The sequence below is a fragment of the Choloepus didactylus genome, chromosome 7 (genome assembly GCF_015220235.1).
Source record: "Choloepus didactylus isolate mChoDid1 chromosome 7, mChoDid1.pri, whole genome shotgun sequence".
NCBI classification, from domain to species: Eukaryota; Metazoa; Chordata; class Mammalia; order Pilosa; family Megalonychidae; genus Choloepus; species Choloepus didactylus.
The window spans coordinates 50,745,563-50,769,685 of record NC_051313.1 but is presented as its reverse complement, the minus strand read 5'-3'; the positions used below and the strand labels follow the sequence as shown (position 1 = coordinate 50,769,685).

Genomic DNA, 24,123 nt, shown 5'->3' with positions numbered 1-24,123 from the left:
GTAAAAGACCTCTACACAGAAAATTACATAACTCTACCAAAAGAAATAAAAGGGGACCTAAAGAGATAAAGAGATATTCCACGTTCATGGATAGGAAGGCTGAACATTGTCAAGAAGTCAATCCTACCCAAACTGATCTACAGATTCAATGCAATTCTCATCAAAATTCCAACAATCTACTTTGCAGAATTGGAAAAGCTAGTCATCAAATTTATTTGGAAGGGAACGATGCCTTGAATTGCTAAAAATATTCTAAAAAAGAAAAACAAAGTCGGAGGACTTACTCTGTTTTACTTTAAAGCCTACTATAAAGCCACCATAATCAAAACAGCATGGTATTGGCTCAAAGATAGACATATTGATCAAAGGAATTGAATTGCGAATTTGGAAATAGACCCCCAAATCAATGGTCGACTGATTTTTGATAAGGACCCCAAATCCACTGAACTGGGACATAACAGCCTCTTCAACAAATGGGGCTGGGAGAACTGGACATCTATATCCAAAAGAATGAAAGAGGACCCCTACCTTACACCCTACACAAACATTAACTCAACATGGATCAAAAATCTCAATATAAGAGACAGTACCAAAAAACTCCTAGAAGACAATGTAGGAAAACATCTTCAAGACCTAGTATTAGGAGGTTGCTTCTTAGACATTACACCTAAAGCACAAGCAACAAAAGAAAAAATAGATAAATGGGAACTCCTCAGAATTAAAATCTTTTGTACCTCAAAGGAATTTGTTAAAAAGGTAAAGAGGCAGCCAACTCAATGGAAGAAAATATTTGGAAAACATCTATCTGATAAGAGACTGACATCTTGTATATGTAAAGAAATCTTACAATTCAACGATAATAGTACAAACAGCCCAATTATAAAATGGGCAAAAGATATGAAAAGACATTTCTCTGAAAAGGAAATACAATGGCTAAAAAACAGATGAAAAAATATTCATCTTCACTAGCTATTAGGGAGATGCAAATCAAGACCACAATAAGGTATCATCTCACACCATCAAGAATGGCTGCCATTAAACACACAGGAAACTACAAATGCTGGCGAGGATGTGGAGAAATTGAAACTCTTATTCATTGCTGGTGGGATTGTATAATGGTTCAGCCACTCTGGAAGACAGTTTGGTGGTTCCTCAGAAAACTAGATATTGAGTTACCCTATGATCCAGCAATTTCATTTCTTGCTATTTACCCAGAGGATCTGAAAGCAGTGACATGAACAGATATTTGGTACACCAATGTTCACACTGGCATTGTTCACAATTGCCAAGAGATGGAAACAACCTAAACATCAGATGAGTGGATAAACAAAATGTGGCATATACACATAATGGAATACTACACAGCAGTGAGAAGGAATGAGGTCGTGAAACATATGACAACATGGATGAGTTGTCATATGTGAGTGAAATAAGCCAGACACAAAAGGAAAGATATTGTATGTTACCACTAATGTGAACCCTGAAAAATGTAAAATAAGCATCTTATATCATAGAATATAGGAGACCTAGAGATAGTCAGCAGCTAGAGAAAAGGGAACGGTAATCTAATAAGAACAGACAACATATTGAGGGTGATCTTGATACAGGAATGCTCAGGTGTAACTATGGTTTGTTAATTCTCTTTTGGTATGGTAGGAGTATATTGAAAGGAATGAAGTTACTTCAGGATATTTGTGTTTCCCATTGCTTTGCTTTATTTTGTTTGGAATTTTTTTTTATTTGATAAATAAAGTAATTTAAAAAAAAGTGTGCAGTAAAAATTTACCTTTGCATATACAAATTGCAGACTATTTCTCCCCACTCTTAGTGTCTGTTCCAAGGCACTGAACACATTCATGGCACCTCATCCCCACTGTGGCAATCCATACAGATCTATTCCCTTCCATCCTCTACATAGAATAATCAGGCCCAGTATGAATCAGCTAAAACAAATCAATAAATTAATCCCTTCCAAACTGTTAATGAGCCACAACAAATTAACCCTCTAGGGATATGTAGAATTAAGAGACAGTTTTAGAGATACAAGTTCATAATTACAAATAGCTATTTAAAGATGACATTTCATGTACCTCAAATATGCCCTTTAAAATATCAGCCCTGGTGCTACTCAATTCTAGGATTCTTTTGCAAAATAATTTATTTTCATGTTCTACATACCAGCACTGAATCTAATGCTTTTTAAAATTAATCTACTTAATTCACTCAAAAGGGTTAAACTGATTTTTAGTATAAATTAGCACAAATATTTGCTTTTAGTTTCTAAAAGCAAATCTATATTGAAAGCTATAGTCAAGTTAAAGAATTATTTCTCTTGAAATAAAACACAGGAAAAAAAAAAACAAAAAGGAAAATAAAAAGAAACAGAAATAAAACAAAAAAAGTAATTTATCAGAGATTTTTTCTCTCAAAATGAAGTCTACAATTGTTACTAATCAAAAAATCACTAGTGATTAAAACTTCCCTTGGATGAATGTTTATTTTCAATTAGCCAAACTTTTGTTATGACAACAAATATTTCCAAATAAAAGAAAAACCTTCTCTTCACAAGTAAAAAACATACGCTGAATGCAAACTTTATACCATTTTTACATTTCCATTTACAATTATTTTTCTCCTCAGAGATAATACAAGTATGACTTTGCTTTCACTTTTATTTAATGAAGTAATCCAATAAAAGAGCAGAGGTTCCAGATCCCCAAAACAAACTTTCCTTGTGATCCCTTAATTTTTAATCATTACTCTGTGATCATTTTAATTATGTGTTGTCCATTAACATTAGAATACTAGATTCACAATTCTCACTCAATAGGGCAAATTGAACTGATGTAAACTCTCTCATCCCTGTTCAAAAACACTAAAATACATGGGAAAATATTTTAGAACAGTTCTAAACTAAGATAAGGAACCTAAAATTAAAAAAAAAATCTGAGTCTGAGGTTGGCCCTCTCATAGAGTTATTGGAACCAAACTATTGTTATGTGCAGATATCACTATAGGATATCTTATTAGCATTAGAAAGAGCAATTATCAGGGTTGTGGGATATGATATCAACACACAAAAATCAATAGTGTTCTTATACTCCAATAACTATTTCATAATATAACAGAAATTAAAAAGGGATACCAACAAATAATATAAGATACCTAGAAATAATAGACCTAACAAAAGATGTAGAAGACACATGATGAAAATTATCAAACATTATCAGTGGACAAAAAAAGAAGACTTAAAATGGTAGAAAATATAACAAAATATACCATGTTCATGGATGGAGAGAGATATAATAAAGATACCAATTCTCCTGAAATTATTCCATAAATTCAGTGCGTTTCTAATCAAAATTCCAACAGAACTTTGTGGTGTAATGGAATAATCTGATTTCAAAATTAAAATGTTCAAGTAAAGGTTGTCTAAGAATAGCTAAGATTATGCTGAAAAATTAGAATAAAGTACAGAAGGGAGAATTTTTTTACATTCAAGACTTATTCTAAAATCAGAGTAATTAAAAACTCTGTAGTCCTGAGGCAAGGCCAGAAATATACATCAATGTAACAACAGAAAGCTCAGAAATAGCTACAACAGGAGAATTTAGAACATGATAAAGATGATATTAAAACTCATTGGGAAAAGAAAGAATGATGATATTGAAACAGGTGGCTTTCCTTAGGGGAAAAAAAATAAAATTAGAACCCTGCTCTCACCAAAATAACAACAAAAATTCAGAGAGAGTCACGACTACATATGAAAAACAAAACTTTCAAATTATTAGAATAAAAAGAGAAGGACTTTATACACTGGGGATAGACTAGGATTTCCAAGAAAACACAGCAAACAAAAAGGCACAAACCATACAGGAAGTTGATAAATTGGACTGCTTTATAATTTTAAGTTTCTATGGCTAGATAAGACAAAGTAGAAACAATTCATCTTACTTTGGCTTATTATACCTAAAAGCTCTGGAGAAGATACATGAAACAGACATCAGAAGACTGAAATGTAGAGAAAAAAACTAGGGCCACACAGGAACTTCAGGACTCAAGGAATGATCTGGCAGTAATTCTCTGGCATTTCTTTCTTTGCTTCCTATGTGTCCCGGCCTAAGGGCTGAAGAAGCTTACAACTCAAAAAGCCAAGGGGTGCAGAACACTCTGGCATTACAAAACCAGCAAAACAAAACACCAGAGATAAGCCTGCTCTCTTTATCTAAAGGACTGAGAGAGGGGAGCCAGTCCTCATGTGGACCTTTTAGACAAAAAAAAAAACACAGTGAAAACCAGCACTGAGGACGTATGTATGAATAACTGAGTCCTAACTCCTATCCCAGGAGGGCAGGAGCAAGTGATGAGATTTAAATAGGGACCATAACATACTATCCAAAAGGGTTCAAGATACAACTGAAAATAACAGGCATAAGAAGAAGCAGGACAATCTCAACTCATATGAGAAAACACAAGCAATAGATGCCAACCACTGAGATGACAAAGATGTTGGCATTATCAGACAAGGCTTTTAAAGCAACTATCACAAAAATCCTTCAAGAAGCATTTACAGACACACTTGAAACAAATAAAGAAAAGGTCTCAGCATAGAAAAAGAAGATATAAAGAAAAACCAAACAGTTTAGAATTGAATAATACAAGTTAAATAAAAAAATTCACTGGAAGGGCTCAATAGCAGAATGTAGACAAAAGAGGAGAGAATCAGTGAAATCAAAGATAGATCAATAGAAAATATCCAGTTTAAACAAAAGGGAAAAAATAAATTAGGGGGGGGGCTGGGAGGGAGAACAGATCTCAGGGACCTGTGGAACAATCAAAAGAAATAACATCCCTATCAATGATGTCTAAGAAGGAGAGGAGAAAAAGTATGTGGCTGAAGAAACAAAGGCCAAAAACCTCCCAAATTTGGCAAAAGACATAAGCCTAGACTGAAGAGGCTGAGCAAATACAAAACAGGAAAAACCCAAAGAAACCTACAACAGGACACACCATAAACAAACTTTTGGAAACTAAAGACATAGTGAGAAACTTAAAAGCAGATCAAGAGAAACAACACATAACCTACTGCAGGAGCAATGATTTGAAAGGCAATGGATTTCTCTTCAGAAACCAGAGGGGACATGTGCTGAAAGAAAAGAACTGACAGTCTACAAGTCTCTATCCAGAGCTAATTTTCTTCAGGAATTGAGGCGAAATAAATACATTCTTGGATTTTATGTACCAAAGATACCAACAGTAACCTAAAAATAAACATACAGCTATCAAGATAAAACCGCAGCCTGAACATATGCAATGTCTAACCTCCTGTCTCCACTCCTCCTTCTTAGCAATATATGCATATTTTCAGCGAAATAATTATAGAATACTGACTGAGGGAAAAGTAAGGCAGGGCAATGTGACATCAACATTGAGTGTGACGTGAGCACATGCATATGCACACTACACACATTCTCCCAACCAAGGTTTGCAGGAGCTCTAATTTAGCAAAATAACAACAAAGAGAATTCAGGTTTCCCTCCACTATTGCCTGGGTCTAAGATTTGAGCAGAATCTCCCTCTATCATCAAACAAAACAGAAATAAACAAAATCTTCTAAAATAACTCATCAACTACCAAAGCTGTACATATATACCCTTCCCACTTTATAACAATAAGCAAACAGATATAAAAGAAGGGGAACAGTCTCAGGACTCAGAGCAAATGCCTTGCTTTCACACAGGGTTACTGCCAGGAAGGGATGCAAAATGAATCATCTGAGATGAGGAAGGACTAGGTGTAAGGTAAATCACACTTGCTCAAAAGAAACACTGGAAAGCACAGTGAATATTTTAATATAGAAACAACTCATGTAGGGTACATCTGGGGGAAAAGTTTGAAATTAATGGTAAATGCAGAATAATAGAAAATAAGATTAGAAATGGAGGTTGGACTTCTCACAATGCCAAAGTTACTGAGTTGCACAAAATTGCTTTTCAGTTAGACACTAAGAAGGTATTTGGTTTTCTACAGACTATTTCTCTTGACAACAAATTCTAGAATTATTTAATTCTGTCCTTTAAAAGGAAATTTTACATTAAAACTTCAATAAACTCATAACTTCTGCTAGACCTGAGATTCCCCAGTGGAACACAAAACAGATCACATCTTGTATCCCACTTAATTTATACAAAATTCTTAACAATGTAGGTAGTTGGACTTAATTCAATAACCAATTAAAGAACCAATGAAAGTTTATGAGCAAGGGAATAATATGATTCGGATAGCATGACAGAGAATTTGCAAATGAAATTAATTTTCCTTCTCAAATTAAGATAAAAAAAAGATTAACACTACTGAGAACATTAAAAAATAATAAGGAAAATTTAAGATTAAATTTAATTTAATAAATGTTAATTACTGGGAAACTTATTTGCCAAAAAATTAAGTGTAATCATTAAAAAGCTATTAGAGATCACAAAAGTAAAAAAGAGTAGGAAAGCAGGAAATAAAAACTTCAAAAATAAAAGTTTAGTATGAATGTACTTTCACATCTTCTAAATCATTCCCTGCAAGCCCAATCTCAAAGGCAGTCATAGCAGCATTCTCACTCATCTGTGAGAATCTCTAAGAATGGCAGAAGGAGAGGATGAAGAGGTTAGTACCTATATAGTTTCAGGTTTAGAAAAATCAGCATCTCTGGGAGTAGGCTATATTGGAGGAAAAGAAAGAGCATGCATGAGACAGGAGGTTCAATTTATAAAGTACTAATGAGGCCAAGCACATGGTATACACCCTTACAGAGTTAACAGATATGCAGAGTAGAGCTAGCAAAGAGCAGAGATTGACAAATAAGTAAAAAAGAGATGCATATAAACTTTTTGAAAATATAACAAAAATCTAGATAAATTTCTCTGAGTTTTACTTTCTTTATCTGAATAATGGAGACACTACCCAACAGAGTTTTTGTAAGGACTGAATGAGGATGCACATATGCACTTAATATAGTGATTGACTCATAATTTGAATTCAAATGTTACCTCCCTTGCTGTTTCAGAAACATTCTTTCATTAACAGCAGTACCAGAGTTGGACATAGCACAAGAGTAAACAAAATTTATATGAGAGTGATCTAGATTTCTAAGACCACATTATGTACAAAAGCACAGACTATGGATAAAAAGGAATGGTGCTATAGGACTCAGGCAAGAGGAAATAAAGCACTCAAAGAGTTTGAACTGGGTTTTGAAGAATGGGTAAGAGCTGGACGGATATGAATAGGTAAAGGAAGACATTATGAGAAAGAGAAAATGCATGAGTATACACTGAGTAGCAAGTTCAAGGAAGCATTTGAGAAAAAGCAAAAATGGCCTGGCTATACTTTATATTGGTGAACAAGTGGAAAATGGGGCTGAGAATCATGCTGGATGTAAAAAAATGGAGAATGCAATGCTATGTACAAGGAGCTTTCCACTATAGTAGCAGTTCTCAATTTTTTTTGTCCTGGAAAGTCCTTTACACTCTTAAAATTTTGGGAGACCCCAAAAACCTTTTGTTTTTGTGGATTATATTTATCAATATTTCCTATATTAAAAACTGAAATTGAGAAATTTTTGCAATACAAGAATATGAAGTATTTATTCCTTTAGCCATCAGGGATGGCATCATCACATGTTATAAAGCCTCTGGAAAATTCTACTGAATACTAATGAAAGAATGAGAATGAAAGAAATTAATGCCATAATATTGTTATGAAAGTCAATTTTAACCATGCAGAAGCCCTGAAAGGGTCTTAAGGACCCCCAGAGGTCCTCAGATCACATTTTGAGAGATGCTGCTTTATGCCAATGGGGTATGACCAAATCAATGGAAGGTTAAGGGGAAAAAAAAAGAACTTGTTAATGGTGTGCAGAAAGACTAAAGTAGAAAGACAGAAAGGAGAGAGTTCCGGATGTGGAACAGCAGTGAAGCAAGACTGCCAAAGCCAAATTTACCTTTTGTGGAAAATTTCTTAAGGGTAGACTTGAAAACAATAAAAATGGAGCAAACTGTCTTAAGTATCCATTCATCTTCCCTAAACTTCATTGTGTCTACCAGGATCCAAAACTCAGTTCTTCAGGTAGGATCCATTATAGATATGGTCTTACACATTCTAGAATGGTTCCACTTTCAGGAAATTTTACTTTGAATAAGACAATTTGCTAAATGTTATCTTTTGATGAAATAAAGAATGACTAAAAACTTTTATTAAACATTAAACCATCTTTATGCAATTGTTTAGAATATTAGTCGGATCATTTTAAGATTTACATATTTCCTTCCTCTTAAAATTGAACTCTGGGTCTCATCCACATGTTCATTTCCTACAATTCTAAAAGAACAACATCTACTACTATAAACTTAAAATCTACAACTGGAATCTAACAATACTGAAGATACAGCAAGAACTGCAGACATTACAAGGGATACCATAAAACTAAGCATCAACAGAAATAGCTTTTGTAGTGCAGAGGCAAGAAGTGTTACAAATAAAAGAATTTCATTATATTACATCTGTATTATGTATCGTAGTTCCTTAGGTTATAGTTGCTTAACAATTTACACAATTACCTATGAAAGAATAGTATGAAAGAAAAGATCAAGGTAATCAGCATACCTGAGTTCGTAAAATTTCTGATTTTGACAACTGCATATCACCAGTCAATTCTTTCACGGTGATGCCCAGTGGCTCAAGACGTTTGCTGAAGTAATTCGTCATTTCAGCTGCCAAGGCTTTCATTGGAGCAACATATACAATCTGTACCAAAGGAACACTAGCTTGATGAATGAGCAAAAACTACAATGCCATTTGTTTCAAGTAGCCAATACAAGTCACAATTTATTGTGGAATATGATTCAAGCTACCTCAAGTGAAAAATCCTAATACTGATATATGAAAAGTACTTACCTTTGTTGGATAAGTGTGCAGCTGTTTAAAGGACAATGGAATTTGTTTATTCAGCCTCATCACTTTGAAAATTGGTTCTGCTTCAAAGTTGAATGTATTTTCATAGCTTTTCACAGGGGTAATAGGATTTTTATAACAGAAATAGGGATTGTCTTAATAGTAATTAAGTAAATCAAACAGCATTCTGTACGTGACTTCAAGCACATTACCCTTAAAAACTTCCATATTTCATATAATATGTACAACTCCAAAATGATTTTTATCTATCAATTTAATAAGCCTTTGCCTGGCACATTAATTTCCTACCTTAAATTCATTCTTCTTGATAACACCTTGCTGAAAATGTTGGCGAATTTCATGCAAGACTGTAAGCATTGCAATGTTGGTCTTCCCAGCTCCAGTAGGGGCACAAATCAGCATGTTCTCATTGGTGTTGTAGGCAGTCTCAAACACTATTGACTGGATTCTATTGAGTCTCTTCATTTCCTTAAAAGCCAGTTGCCCAATCTAAAAAAGGCATGACCCATTACAAATGTTAATAATGTAAAGGACCCATACAAAAGATTAAATGTAAACATTTGCTTCCTTTAGTTAAAAAAATGATTAATGTGTTCAGTCTTTCAATGGACTTCTATGTTGAAATCAAAGTGCATGAAGTTGAGAATAACTCACAACCACAGTAAAATTCTAATGCATTCGGGAAATTGCAACTCACTAAATTTGAAAAATAAGATACTGAGAATACACTTTCATCTTTGTACACAATTCTAAGTAAAAAATAATGATAAAATGATAATGTAAGAAAATAAGATTAAATATAGGCATCCCTAGAATTCAAAAAGATGATGTTTTAGCTTATTTAGAGTGAAGATGACCAATAAAAGAGCAAACAAGAAATTTCCTGAGGATATAAAGCAACAGGAAATTCTGTTGCATTTTTAAGGATTAAAAATTTTTAAGTCAGCTGAAATAGTAAGAACAGCCATAGATTACACTTATTGAGAGCTGAGCTTACACTAAGACATGCACTGTAATAATTTCCTCCTACAATCCTCAGAAAAACTATGCTGTAGGTAGTATTATTATGTCTCTCCATAGAAAATAAAACTGAGAGAAAGGTTAAATTATTTTTCCTAAAGCCTTCCAAAATGAAAAAATCATTAGAAATAAAAACTACAATATAGCTAAAGAAAAAAAATACAATGTCTGAGATAAAACAATAATAATAACAAAAATAAACACTGGATGAAACTAATGGCAGAAAACTGGAGTGGCTATATTAATGGCAAATAAAAGAGACCTGAAATCAAAGAATATTACCAAGGATAAAGTCATTTCACAATGATAAAGAGGGCAACTGATCAACAGGAAAAGTAATAGTCCCAAATGCTTTTGCACCTAATCGTCAATATAATGAAGCAAAAACCCCATAGCTGACATCATACTTAAAAGTGAAAGAATGAATGCTTTGCTCCTAAGATCAGGAACACGACAGGGATGTCCCATTCACCACTTCTATTTAACACTGTTCTTGAGGTTCTAATCAGTTCAATCAGGCAAAAAATGAAAAAGAAAGGCTCCATATTGGAAAGGAAGAAAAAGCGTTATTTATTTGAAGATGACATGATTGTCCATATAAAACCCTGACAGAATCTAAAAAAACTACTTAAACTAAAAAGCAAATTTAGGAAAGTGGAAGATACAAGACCAATATGCAAAAATCAACTGTATTTCAATATACTAAAGAGAAAAAACAGAAAGTAAATTTTAAAAACCAATTAAAATAGGATCAAAAGCTTGAAATACTTAAGAGTTAAATCTGAAAAGAGATAGGAAATATCTGGATATTGAAAACTATAAAATTTTATGAAAGAAATGAAAGAATAGCCTTAAATTGCTAATTCTACCAAACTCATCTACATATTCAATGCAATCCAAATCCAAATCCCAGCCAGCTTTACTGTAGAAATTCTCAGGCTAATCCTCAAATTCATTTGGAATACATAAGAAGGAAAAAAAAAAAAAAACCTTTAAAAAAGAATATCAAAGTTAAGACAGCTGAAACTATCTGATTTCAAGAATTATGAGAAAGCTAGAGAAATCAAGACAGCATGGTATTGGCATAAAGATTAACAAGTAGATGAAAGAACAGAATAGAGAAACCAGAAATACACACACACTTATATAGATATCTGATTTCAGATGAAGGCTCAAAGGCAATGCAGAGGAGAAAGGACAGCATTTTTAATGCTTGAACAATTGCATGTCCACATGCAAAAAACTGTACCCAGAACCATACCTTTCACTATATATGAAAATTAACTCAAAATGTATCATAGACCTAAATGTACAACCTAAAACAAAAAAATTTCTAGAAAAAATATGGGAGAAATTCTTTGTGGTCTTGAATCAGGCAACACTTTCTTAGATATAGCATAATCCATAAATCCATTAAACAAATTGAAAACTTTGACTTAATCAAAATGGAAACCAATATCTTCAAAAGACAATGTTAAAAGAATGAAAAGAAGGCAAAGAATGGGAGAACATCATTGCAAAGTATATATCTGACAAAGAACTTGTATCTAGAATGTATAAAGGACTCACTAAACAAAGTTAGTTACTATTTAAGGTCTCTTTAAATGGGCTTGCATATTATAACTCCATTTGGAATAATGTGGAAAAAAAATTTTAAGCTATAGAAATGATGAATTTCTCTTCTGAAAACAAGAAGAGTCAGATTTAAATTACAACCAGAGTGAAATTCAATATAAAGAAAAGACACTATAGAAACTCCTTTAGAAACCTCTAAAAAGTTTTCACTGAAAGGCATTCTTGAAGAATTAGAATTAAAAACTGAAGCCTAGACATAACTCAGGAAAGGTAGATAAGTCATATTATGTGGGGTTTTGTAGATCATGGTACAGAGCTTGAATCTGTATTCTCAATACAATGGAAAGTCTCTGCAGGACTTTAAGTAAAAGAATGATATAATATGATTCACATTTTTAAAAAATCTAACTGGCTGCTATGTTGGAGAATGACTGGGAAGTGGTATATGACTATGGTAGTAAAGGTGAGAGATGATGCTAGCTTATATTAGAGTGACAGCAGTGGAAATGAAGACAGATAGTAGAACACACATATACATAATACTTTTTATATATTTTATGTATTATATATAATACAATGTACTACATGTATTTTTGAGGTAGAATCAATTGGATTCAATGATGATGTAAATGTGAAAGGGTGAAAAAAGAGATACATTTGACTTTTTCTTCTTGAGTACATGGATGACACTCCTATTGTTTAGGAAAAGTAGGAGTACTCACTGGGAGAAAAAAATAAGTATTGTTTCAAGTGTCTATTAGATATCCAATTAGAAATTGTATCAAACGTGCAACTGTATTTGAATATGGAGGTCAATGGAAAGGTCATGGATTAAAAATACTCATTTTCAGAGAGATACAGTGACTTCCCCAAGGTCATGCAAGTGGTAGCAGACCCAAAATTAAAAAGTTTCTGGTCTAGTAATCTTTCTAAATTCTATCTAAAATAAGAAGTGAGAAGATATTAGGTAAAGGTTTAGTGGATTTTTCTAGAAATAAAGCATATATACTTTTATATAAGGAATTTTAATCTCTACTTTGGTTTCCATCAATTGCATCTATGATCAATGGAATGTCTTAATATACTTTAGATAGGTACTGTCAGTCATCTAAATTAAAAAGTATTTTTATGGTTAAATATAACTTAAAAATATAGATTTCATTATTGAAAGGATATGTGGTACATTAAAACAACATAGGTTTTTATGTTTTTAATCCAATTCTGAAGATGACTCTGAAAACTGAGTAATTTTTGATTTTCCAAAGATAAAGTATTGCTTATGATGTAAACCACATCCAATCCAATATGTCTACTTAGATTATATTTGAGGAATGTTTTTGCTAGTCAATAAGTATGCAACTGAGCTAAAAGATAAGCTTAATATATTCTGATTATTTTACTTCCAGAATTCATATATCTTATGCAAAAAAGTCATACATATTTTATCACTTTAACATAAATATATAACATAGTGATTCTGTAGATAAAAATTTTAGAAGATAACTATTGCAATGCCAACATGTTAACTGTTTAACACAGCAAACTACACTATGGTGAAGGCCTTTAGGGCGACAACCAGAATCCTTAACATGGTCTGAAAGGCCCTGCCATGATCTGGGGATCACGGAGTTCAGATGAAATATATTCTAAACCTTTCAATCTTTTAGGATACTTTGGGGAAGAGAAAGGACATTGGTTTTTCTGACCTTTTATTCTCTATAAAATTGTCCTTAGTAAGCACAGAAACAAGAAAACAAGTAATCATCTGTGTAATGCATTAAAGAATAGATCAGTGTTCTTTTCAAAATTGACTGAATCACTCATATTCTTTCTATACTTCAAACTAAAATCTAAAACAGTTAGGTCTGGGTATGCATCCAACTTATATTAAATTTTGGAACTTAAATTGGTCCCAACATAAGCCCCATTTGTCACTTATATAAAAGGCTGATTATTTCACCTGATCAAGTGAAATCACTTATATCTCTAAAGTGCTAAATGATAAACATAAGGAGATATTTTCCTCCAGAATATGAGACTACTAAGAGCTGAGTATTATGTCTTTTTGTCTTTGTCTTCCTAAAGCCTAGCATAGAATATCTGCTCAAAGCAAATACTCACTTACGTTGGTTTTTCGCTATGTTTTGAATAATTTTGATTAAAACATGAATATCATTGGTGAGCTGCGTTATTACATTTTCTGGGTACTGCATAAATAAATTAAGTCATGTCCAAAAAATGAAATTCTATGCAGCCATAAAAAAGATTAATAGTTTTCTCTTTACTGTTATGAAAAGATCTTGAGCTTGTTATATGAAAAAAGCAAGGCACAAAACATTATAATATGCCATTTCTTGTCCAAAGTTTTTTCTTTTTGGGGGGAGGGGGAAGCAGGGAATAAGAATCCATATTTACATTTACATGTGGAAACTTTGGAAGGAAACATAAAATATACATTAATCAATGGGGGGGCAGGGACATGGGCATAAGGTAGGCATGGATAAATAGGAAACTTTTCACTATATAAAGGTTTCTGGTTTTTGAAACATGCCAAAATAATACCTATGGAAGAAGTAAAAGAAAAAAGAGGCTCTCAAAGAAATAAATTGACTTCTAAAAAAAAAAAATGGAAAAACTAAAGAAGTATCTTATTAGGTGGAGAAACCTAATGATCTCTCAAGTATTATAAAAATATTTCATTAAAATTTTCTTTTTTTCATGATTCCTAGATTTCATGATTCTACCCTCCAGAGACAATAAGTTAAATTGAATTACTTTTCTAATGGCACTACAACTTACTTTATAAATCAATCATATGTCCCCCTTACTATCCTCTCCAACATTCTCTGCTTTGATCTTAATATCCCTAGTTCCTCAAGGGCAAAGAAGAAAGCAGCAGCTCTCTGCCTACCCTCAATACTTGTGACATTAGACCTGCTGCCTCAACCAAGCTTTATGGCTTCATCTAAGGAGCAGATCCATTATTAAATGCAAAGCTTAACTATATCCTGCTGTTATCCAACATGTTCCCTGTTGCTCATTCATGTGTACTGAACACTGCCTACAAAGTGCCAGGATGTGAGGACCTGTTCTCTGTCTTCAAGAGCTCCCAGTACAGCAGGTAAATCTGGACTACCAGGAACCTATTACATGGGGTGTAACTATACCTCTATTCCTACACACCCCCATACCCTAATCTTTATAGGAACCAGTGTTAGTATCTCTTTACTAAAGAGTCATTTTTTTTAATGTGTCGTGATAATACTTCATTTGGAGCCAGAAGATGTGTGTAGAGGAAATTAAGTCTTAGCCACAAAAGACCTCAGGAGGGTAATCTGCTATTAAATCTTTGAAGGAAGTGAGACTATAAGATTTGTGAAAATCCAGAAGTGAGTAATTTTCTAAAACGAAACTGAGCCAAATTTTATTACAAAAAGCAATAAGAAAACCTACCTAAAATAATTAAAAGTCACAATGCATAATTCATAAACCATTCATATTACTTAACTGAATGCATTTACACCATTTAAAATAGAAACCAAAAATACTCAAAATGCCAATAAGTGTCAATTCCTAAAAATAGTTCAACTAAGAAACATATAGGAAAAAAAAAATAAATAGATGGGCCTTTAAAAAATACTCTACCTCCTGTGAATAAAATGATAATTAAGAAGCAATTACTGCCCTTAAAGAGAACAATACAGAGGAAAAAACCTTGCACAATAACCTTAAACAACAGTAATACCACTTTTAATGAGAACTTAAGGTATAATGGGAGTTAGAAGGGAATCCTAAGCATTTCTTGGGAGGGTAAGATACCCTCCGTACTCCTAGGAGAGGTATGGTTTGTGTTAACACTGAGAAAAACTGAAGAAAAAGTTCTCAAGAGGGAATTTTAAAAAGACAGACAAACCTTGTCTGCACAATCAGAGCAAGCTCTACTGATACCACCCAGATTGCAGATTTGGGTTTTCACCATTATATTCTTAGCAACAATTCAACATATTGGATGTCACTCTGAAACACCTTCACTAAGATGTTGTGCCAATAGTGACATTCACAGTCTATGAGAAGATAGTAAAAGACATAGTTCACTCACAGTTATGGGTTTGATTTATCTTTAGAGAGAAATTTCATAACAAATGAGGGTTGGTCTGACAAAACTATTTTATTTAACTATACAAATTCCAGAGATTTAAAACAGAAGCCAAACTGGAGGCTAAGAACCTAATATTTTGTATAAAGTTAATATGTTATTTTCCATAAGGGAGATGAACTCATACTAGCTGTGTGTATATTACAAGTATCCCTCCAGGATGTCATTGTAAGTGTTGCAGCTTAAAAATGTGAGACACCATTATTTTATTGGTATTATTAACAGTTCTGTTGGCCCAAGTTGTAGAATCTGTCTTCGGATAAACAGCTGCACTTTCTAATCACGGCAATAAAATCGAAGCAAAAGAGTCTCAGTCAAATTCAGTTGAATCCCACAAAGAAAATGTCATTTTCAGTTTCTTGGCTGGCATTTATGGTAATAATTGCTTTCAGTGCTGTTTTAACCTTTAAATTGCTTCCACTAACTTCCTTGAAATCTTTAAAGAGGGTAAAGCATTTGGGTACTTAGGTGGTCAAGCCCACAAAATGTTACAGACATTTAACAGGTAATTTCTTAAAAATTTTTTTTTTTTTTACAGTACATACAAACTTTAAAATTTCCAAAGCTTAATAAATATAGCAAGGATGTCATTTTAACTATACATCTCCTTGAAAAAGAAATTTTCATCACTAGTAGAATGTTTAATAGAACTGTTTTGAAACATTACAAACTACTTCCACTAGCACTTATTTTAACAACAATCATAAATTATTATGACTTCATGAATGATTCATTTAACATAAATAACAACATAGCAAAAATATGTGCTATATAAAGGAAAGTATTAATGACTTAGAGGGATTAGTTCAAAATAGAAATGTACATTTGTGTATATGTATGTATTCTAAAGCTTAACAACACACTTGGTATTGATTTCCGAGAGAATAGAAACTGGCACCTTTTGAAATTTCTAACTCTTTAAATACCAAATTTAAGAAAATAATTTCGGATTATCTACTTTACGGAAATGAGTTAATGGTATTAATTGAATATGACTTTAGATGAATAAAATACCAAATATTTCACTAAATGTTTTACTGTCTTAAAAAAAATTCAAACCTTTGAATCGAAAGACTATCCTAAGTATTTTATTTGTTCAACCAAGGGAAACTTGTATGCAGATGATGTTATAATATATCGTAAAACATTACATAAGACTTAAAAAAATGAGATTTTATTCATGATAATACTTAAAATACCTCAATACCATGGATATAAGTTCTCTTCATATTAATCTTTGGATTCACTTCACATTCAACCTAAAATACCAACAGGGTGTTTTGAGGAATTTTCAACATATTTCTAAAATTTATACATAAGTGCAAGGTCCAAGCTGGTCAAGACACATTGCTGGTGATGTTGTGAGAGACATGACCTAGCAAATATCAATATTTGTTATAAAGATGTGGCATTTAAGACAGTGTAGGAGAAGATGGTGGCATAGAGAGGAGTGGAAGTTAGTTAGCCCCCCCAGAGCAACTAATAAAAAACCAGGAACAACTAGTAAAAGATCTGGAATAACTGCTGGGAGATGACCATGACTGTCCACACATCAGGCAACAATTTGAACTGGGAGAAATGCCCAAGATCACAGCATAAAATCTGTAAGTAAAAACTGCAGACCTGAGCCGAGAAGCAGCCCCTCCCTCATGGCAGTTTGAACTGCAAAGCCTCTCTGTGAAAGAGAGCAGCACTCACTGAACAAACAAATATACCTCAGCCCAGCTCCAATTGGGGTTTTAATTACCAAATGTTAACTGCTCAATACAAACTACGAATCCCCAACAAGAGGACAGAGGCTTTTGGTGACGACTGACCTTGGAAAGTCAAGGAATGTATCTGTCTCGGGATGGGGAGCCCAAAGGATCGGGTGCTATCTCCGGCTGATGGATGAATCTGGGGACCATAGACTGACTCTGAAAGGGGACTTTCTGTCCCTTTCTCTCTCTAGCAACCTGGGCAGCTCAGTGGAGAAAGCCTCAGCCATTTTCAGCTCGCACTGCTCTACAGTAGAGAAAGCCTCAGCCATTTTAAACTCGTAGACAAGGGTGGAGATAGCAGAGTCAGAGAAACATAGAATCTATTTATATGCAAATGACCTCTCTCTGGCAGGTGTATTTTCCCTAAGAGGAAGAAAGTGGTACCAAGCTCTACTAACCGCCTTCCATTCAGAACCAGACCCCAGAGCCTAGGGGGAAACAGCCACGGGCCACACCTCCTTACATCAGTCTGGAATGACAGGCTGACAGGCACTACCTGCTGGGCAGAAAAGCACAGGGTGTGTCAATCCTCTAAGACACACCATCAGGGAAACCGGATATTGAATTATTTCTTCCTTCTGTGACCTGAGCCTGTTCTCATCTGAGAAAACCTGACTGGGGTGGCCAAGGAGGCCAGATGCCTACACAACAGAAAACTATAACTTATACTAAGGCAAACAAAGTTATGGACCAAAGGAACGAAATTACACTTCAACTGAGATACAGGAATTTAAACAACTACATCAATTCAAAAAGTTTAGGGAAGATATGGCAAAAGAGATAAAGGCTATAAAGAAAACACTGGGCGTACATAATGCAGAAATCGAAAGTTCAAAAAACAACTGGCAGAATCTATGGAAATGAAAGGCACAACACGAGATAAGAGAGACAATGGAAACATACAACAGCAGATCTCAAGAGGCAGAAGAAAACACTCAGGAACTGGAGAACAAGGCACATGAAAGCCTACACACAAAAGAATAGATAGAGAAAAGAATGGAAAAATATAAGCAACATCTCTGGGAACTGAAGGACAAAATGAAGTACAGGAATGTACATGTCATTGGTGTCCCAGAAGGAGAAAAGAAAGGAAAAGGGGCAGAAGCAACACTAGAGGAAATAATCAATGAAATTTCCCATCTCTTATGAAAGACATAAAATTACGATCCAAGAAGCGCAGCATACTCCAAACAGAATAGATCTGAATAGGCCTATGCCAAGACACTTAATAATCAGATTATCAAACCTCAAAGACAAAGAGAGAATCCTGAAAGTAGCAAGAGAAAAGCGATCCATCACACACAAAGAAAGCATAATAAGACTATGTGCATATTTCTCAGCAGAAATGGAGGAGGCAAGAAGGAAGTGGTGTGATATATTTAAGATACTGAAAGAGAAAAACTGCCAACCAAGAATCCTATATCCCACAAAAATGTCCTTCAAATATGAGGAAGAGTTCAAAATATTCTCTGACAAACAGACAATGACAGAGTTTGTGAACAAGATATCGGCTCTACAGGTAATACTAAAGGGAGCACTACAGACAGATAGGAAAAGACAGGAGTGAGAGGTTTGGAACACAGTTTTGGGTGATAGCAGCACAGCAATGTAAGTACACTGAACAAAGATAACTATGAATATGACTGAAACAGAAGGTCAGGAGCATGTGGGACACCAGAAGAAAAGAGGAAAGATAAAGACTGGGACTGTATAATTCAGTGAAACCTAGAGTGTTCAAAAATTGTGATAAATTGTACAAATATGTTTTTTCATGAGGGAGAACAAATGAATGTCAACCTTGCAAGCTGTTAAAAATAGGGAGGTATTGGGAGGAAAATACAGTCAACATAAACTAGAGACTATAATTAACAGAATCATTGTATTATGCTTCCTTTAATGTAACAAAGGCAATATACCAAGGCTAAATGCATATAAGAGGAGAGCATAAGGGAGGGGTATGGGACTCTTCATATCGGTAATGTTGTCTGACTCTTTATTCTGCTTTAATTTAAGGTTATCTTTCCTTTTGCTGCTTCCTAGCTGTCATGTTGTTTTTGTTTTTGTTTTACTCTTTCTTTTTTCTTTTTCTTTTGCCTCTCTACCTTCTCTGACTCTTCCTCCTGCTTTGTAGAAGAAATGGAGATGTCCTTATATATATAGTGATGAGGATGGTGAACACATAAATATGTGACTATACAGGGAACCACTGATTGTTTACTTAGGATGGAATGTATGGGGTGTGAACAAAACCATCTTAAAAAAATTGGTTGGCGAAACCTTGAGGGCAATATACTGAGTGAAATAAGACAGACACATAAGGACAAATATTGCAGGGTCTCACCGATAGGAACTAACTATAATATGTAAACTCAGACATGAAATATAAGTTACCAAGATATAGAACGAGGCTAATGAATTGGGAGCGGTCACTTAGCATGAGCAGAATGTTCAACTAGGTTGAACTTAAATGTCTGGAAATGAACAGAGGTGACGGTAGCATGTTGTGAGAATGACTAACAGTGCTGAATGGTGCATGAATGTGGTGGAAAGGGGAAGCTCAGTGTCATGTATGTCACCAGAAGGAGAGTTGGAGGTTAAAAGATGGGAATGTATAAAACAGTGAACCTTGTGGTAGGCAACATCTGATATTAACTGCACAAACATTAGAAATCTCTTTCATGGACCAGAATGAATGTACGACACTACAACTAGAAGTTAATAATAGAAGGGCATATAGGAAAAAAATACATACCTATTGCAAACTAGATACTACACTTAGTAGTATTTTAACATTCTTTCATAAATTGTAACAAATGTACTATACCAATACTATGAGTCAACAATGGAGGGGGGTTGGTGAGTGATATGGGAGGATTTGAATTTCCTTTTTTTTTTTTTTTGTCATTATTTCTTTTCTGGAGTAATGAAAATGTACTAAAAATTGAAAAAAAATTAATTGTGGTGATGGATGCACAGCTGTATGATGGTACCGGGGGCAACTGATTGTACACTTCAGATCTTAGGATAACTGTATGGTATGTGAACAATCACAATTAAAAAAAAAAAACAAAAAAAAAAAAACCAGAAGAAGATAGTGTATGTGGTATCAGCCCAGGGAAGAGTAAAAGAGAGAGCTCAGAGTTTCACAAATACAGAAGTCTGATTTCTGACAGAGATGACACTGAAGATCAATGGAAAATGGATCAATAAATCATATGAGAACAACTGATTAACTATAAGGGAAAAAAAATCAGTTTGCATCCTTACCTCATATTATATATAAGTGTCAGTTTTACATAGTTTAGATACTTAAATGTGAAAAGAAGGCTTTATGTTGTGTACAGACCCTAAGGTGATCCCCAATGATCTCAGATCTCTCTGCCTTTTGGTGTTCAAAGATGCAAATGCAATTCAGTGGTGCAACGAATTGTCTTTTTAACAAATAGTACCTGAAAACTGGGCATCTATAGCACCCCCCCCCCAAAAAAAAAATCCAAGACCTCAATCCATACCTTGCACCATATATAAAAGCTAACCCAAAATGTATCATGGATCTAAATGTAAGAGCTACAATTTTAAAATTTCTGGAAAAAAATAAGGAAGAAATGTTAATGACTTTGGAAAAGGCAGATTTTTTTAGATGTGGTACAAAAAGCACAATCCATTAAATAAAAAAAAGTTCACAAAATGGACTTCACCAACACTACGAATATTTGCTCTTTTAAAGACACTTTTTAGAAAAATGACAAGACAAGCCACAGCTGGGAGAAAATATTATAAATCCATATCTAAATACAGAATTGAATCCAGAATATATTTTTAAAACTCAAAACAGAAACAAGCCACTCAGATAATGATGAAATATTTAAACAGAATTTGGCCAAAGAATGGCAAGCAAGCACATGAAAAGATGGTCAATATTACTAGCCATTAGGGAAATGCAAATTAAAACCACAATGAGATACTACTACACACCTAACTAGAATGTCTCAAATTTTAAAAACTGACAATACCAAGTTCTGGCAAGGATACAGAGAACTCTCATACTTCACCGCTAGGATTGTAAAATGGTCCATTCAGTTTAGAAAATAGTTTGGTAAGTTTATCAAGATAAATATATATTCAACATACTAGCAGTGCCACTCCTAGGTATTAATCTTAAAGAAATGAAAACATATGCTCAACAGGGAAAAATGCAGAAATGTTGGACTTCCCCATCTGGATTTTTACTGATATTCTTACAAATATTGAGGACTACCAATTTAGAAGGCCGAGCCCTCTATCTTGGGGCTTGCCCTTATGAAGCTTGTTATTGCAAAGGAGAGACTAAGCCTACTTATAATTATGCCTAGGCGTCTCCCCCAGAGAACCTCTTTGTTGCTCAGATGTGGCCCTTTCTCTCTCTAAGCCCACTTGGCAGGTGAACTCACTGCCTTTCTCGCTACGTGGGACATGACACCCAGGGGATGAGCCTGGACTCGGCATCATGAGATTGAGAAAACCTTCTTGACCAAAAGGGGGAAACAAAATGAAACAAAAAAAATTTTAGTGGCTGAGATTTCAAATAGAGTTAAGGTCACTCTGGAGGGCATTCTTATGTGTTATATAGATATCCCTTTTTAGTTTTTAGTTTACTGGAATAGCTAGAAGGAAATGCCTGAAGCTTTCTAACTGCAACCCAGTAGCCCTGATTCTTGAAGATGATTGTGAAACTACGTACTTTACATGGTGTGACTGTGTGATTGTGAAAACCTTGTGGCTCACATTCCCTTTATCCAACGTATGGGCAAATGAGTTGGAAAATGGGGACAAAAATTAAATGAAAAATAGGGTGGGATGGGGGAATGGAATGCTTTGGTGTTCTCTTTTCCTTTTATTTGTATTCTTATTTTATATTTTTTGGAGTAAGGAAAATGTTCAAAAATTGACTGTGGTGATGAATGCACAACTATCTAATGGTATTGTGAACAGTTGACTGTACACTGCAGATGACTGTATGGTATGTGAATATACCTCTATAAAAAAACTGAATTTAGCAATATATATATATGTTCAAGCAAAAAAGTATACACAAATGTTTACAACAGCTTAATTCGTTATCACCAAAAACTGGAAACAAGCTAAATGTCCTTCAAATGGAGAATAGCTAAAGAAATTGTGATACATCCATATGATGGAATACCTTTCAGCCATAAAAAAAAACAAAACAAAACAAAAAAAAAACAAACCCACAAAATACTGATAAATGCAACAATGTGAAAAAATCTCAAAGGCATTACGCCAAGTGACAGCAGCCAGATTCAAGGGACTACATACTGTATGATACTTACATGACATTTTGGAAAAGGCAAAACCATAAGGAAAAAACAGATCAATGATTTCCAGGGTCTGGGGCAAAGTGAGATGCTGACTTTAAAAAGAGGCGGGAGAGGCGGGGCAAGATGGCAGACTGGTGAGCTGTAAGTTTTAGTTACTCCTCCAGGAAAGTAGGTAAAAAGCCAGGAACTGCGTGGACTGGACACCACAGAGCAATCTGACTTTGGGCATACTTCATACAACTCTCATGAAAACGTGGAACTGCTGAGATCAGCGAAATCTGTAAGTTTTTGCGGCCAGGGGACCCGCGCCCCTCCCTGCCAGGCTCAGTCCCGTGGGAGGAGGGGCTGTCAGCTCCGGGAAGGAGAAGGGAGAACTGCAGTGGCTGCTCTTATGGGAAACTCATTCTACTGATTCAAACTCCAACCATAGATAGACTGAGACCAGACACCAGAGACTCTGAGAGCAGCCAGCCCAGCAGAGAGGAGACAGGCATAGAAAAAAAACAACACGAAAAACTCCAAAATAAAAGCGGAAGATTTTTGGAGTTCTGCTGAACATAGAAGGAGGAAGGGCAGAGCTCAAGCCCGAGCTCAGGCCCTGAGGCGCATATGCAAATCCCGAAGAAAAGCTGATCTCTCTGCCCTGTGGACCTTTCCTTAATGACCCTGGTTGCTTTGTCTATTAGCATTTCAATAACCCATTAGATCTCTGAGGAGGGCCGTTTTTTTTTTTTTTTTTTTTTTTTTTTTTAAATCCTTTTTTCTTTTTCTAAAACAATTACTCTAAGAAGCCCAATACAGAAAGCTTCAAAGAATTGCAATTTGGGCACGTCAAGTCAAGAGCAGAACTAAGAGAGCTCTGAGACAAAAGGAAATAATCCAGTGGCTGAGAAAATTCAATAAACAACACAACTTCCCAAGAAAAGGGGGGTGTCCGCTCACAGCCACCATCCTGGTGGACAGGAAACACTCCTGCCCATCGCCAGCCCCATAGCCCAGAGCTGCCCCAGACAACCCAGTGTGACGGAAGTGCTTCAAATAACAGGCACACACCACAAAACTGGGCGTGGACATTAGCCTTCCCTGCAACCTCAGCTGAATGTCCCAGAGCTGGGAAGGTGGAGCAGTGTGAATTAACAAAGCCCCATTCAGCCATCATTTGAGCAGACTGGGAGCCTCCCTACACAGCCCAGCAGCCCAGAACTGCCCTGGGGGGACGGCACTCACCTGTGACATAGCACAGTCATCCCTCAACAGAGGACCCGGGGTGCACAGCCTGGAAGAGGGGCCCACTTGCAAGTCTCAGGAGCCATACGCCAATACCAAAGACTTG

General features: G+C 34.9%; 1 protein-coding gene across 4 annotated transcripts in view; it reads right to left on the bottom strand.

Moving 5' to 3' along the window:
• ASCC3 (activating signal cointegrator 1 complex subunit 3) overlaps nt 1-24,123 on the bottom strand; it is a 415,044-nt gene that overhangs the window by 252,348 nt on the left and 138,573 nt on the right. For all 4 annotated transcript variants that reach the window (XR_005217810.1, XM_037842529.1, XM_037842528.1 and 1 more), the window contains exons 9-10: nt 9,250-9,450; nt 8,653-8,793 (exon numbers count right to left, since the gene is read on the bottom strand). Coding sequence is in view for 3 of the 4 variants with exons in the window: in XM_037842529.1 (XP_037698457.1) it covers nt 8,653-8,793; nt 9,250-9,450 (342 nt within the window). In the remaining variant the exon portion in view is untranslated. The remainder of the gene's footprint in view (nt 1-8,652; nt 8,794-9,249; nt 9,451-24,123) is intronic.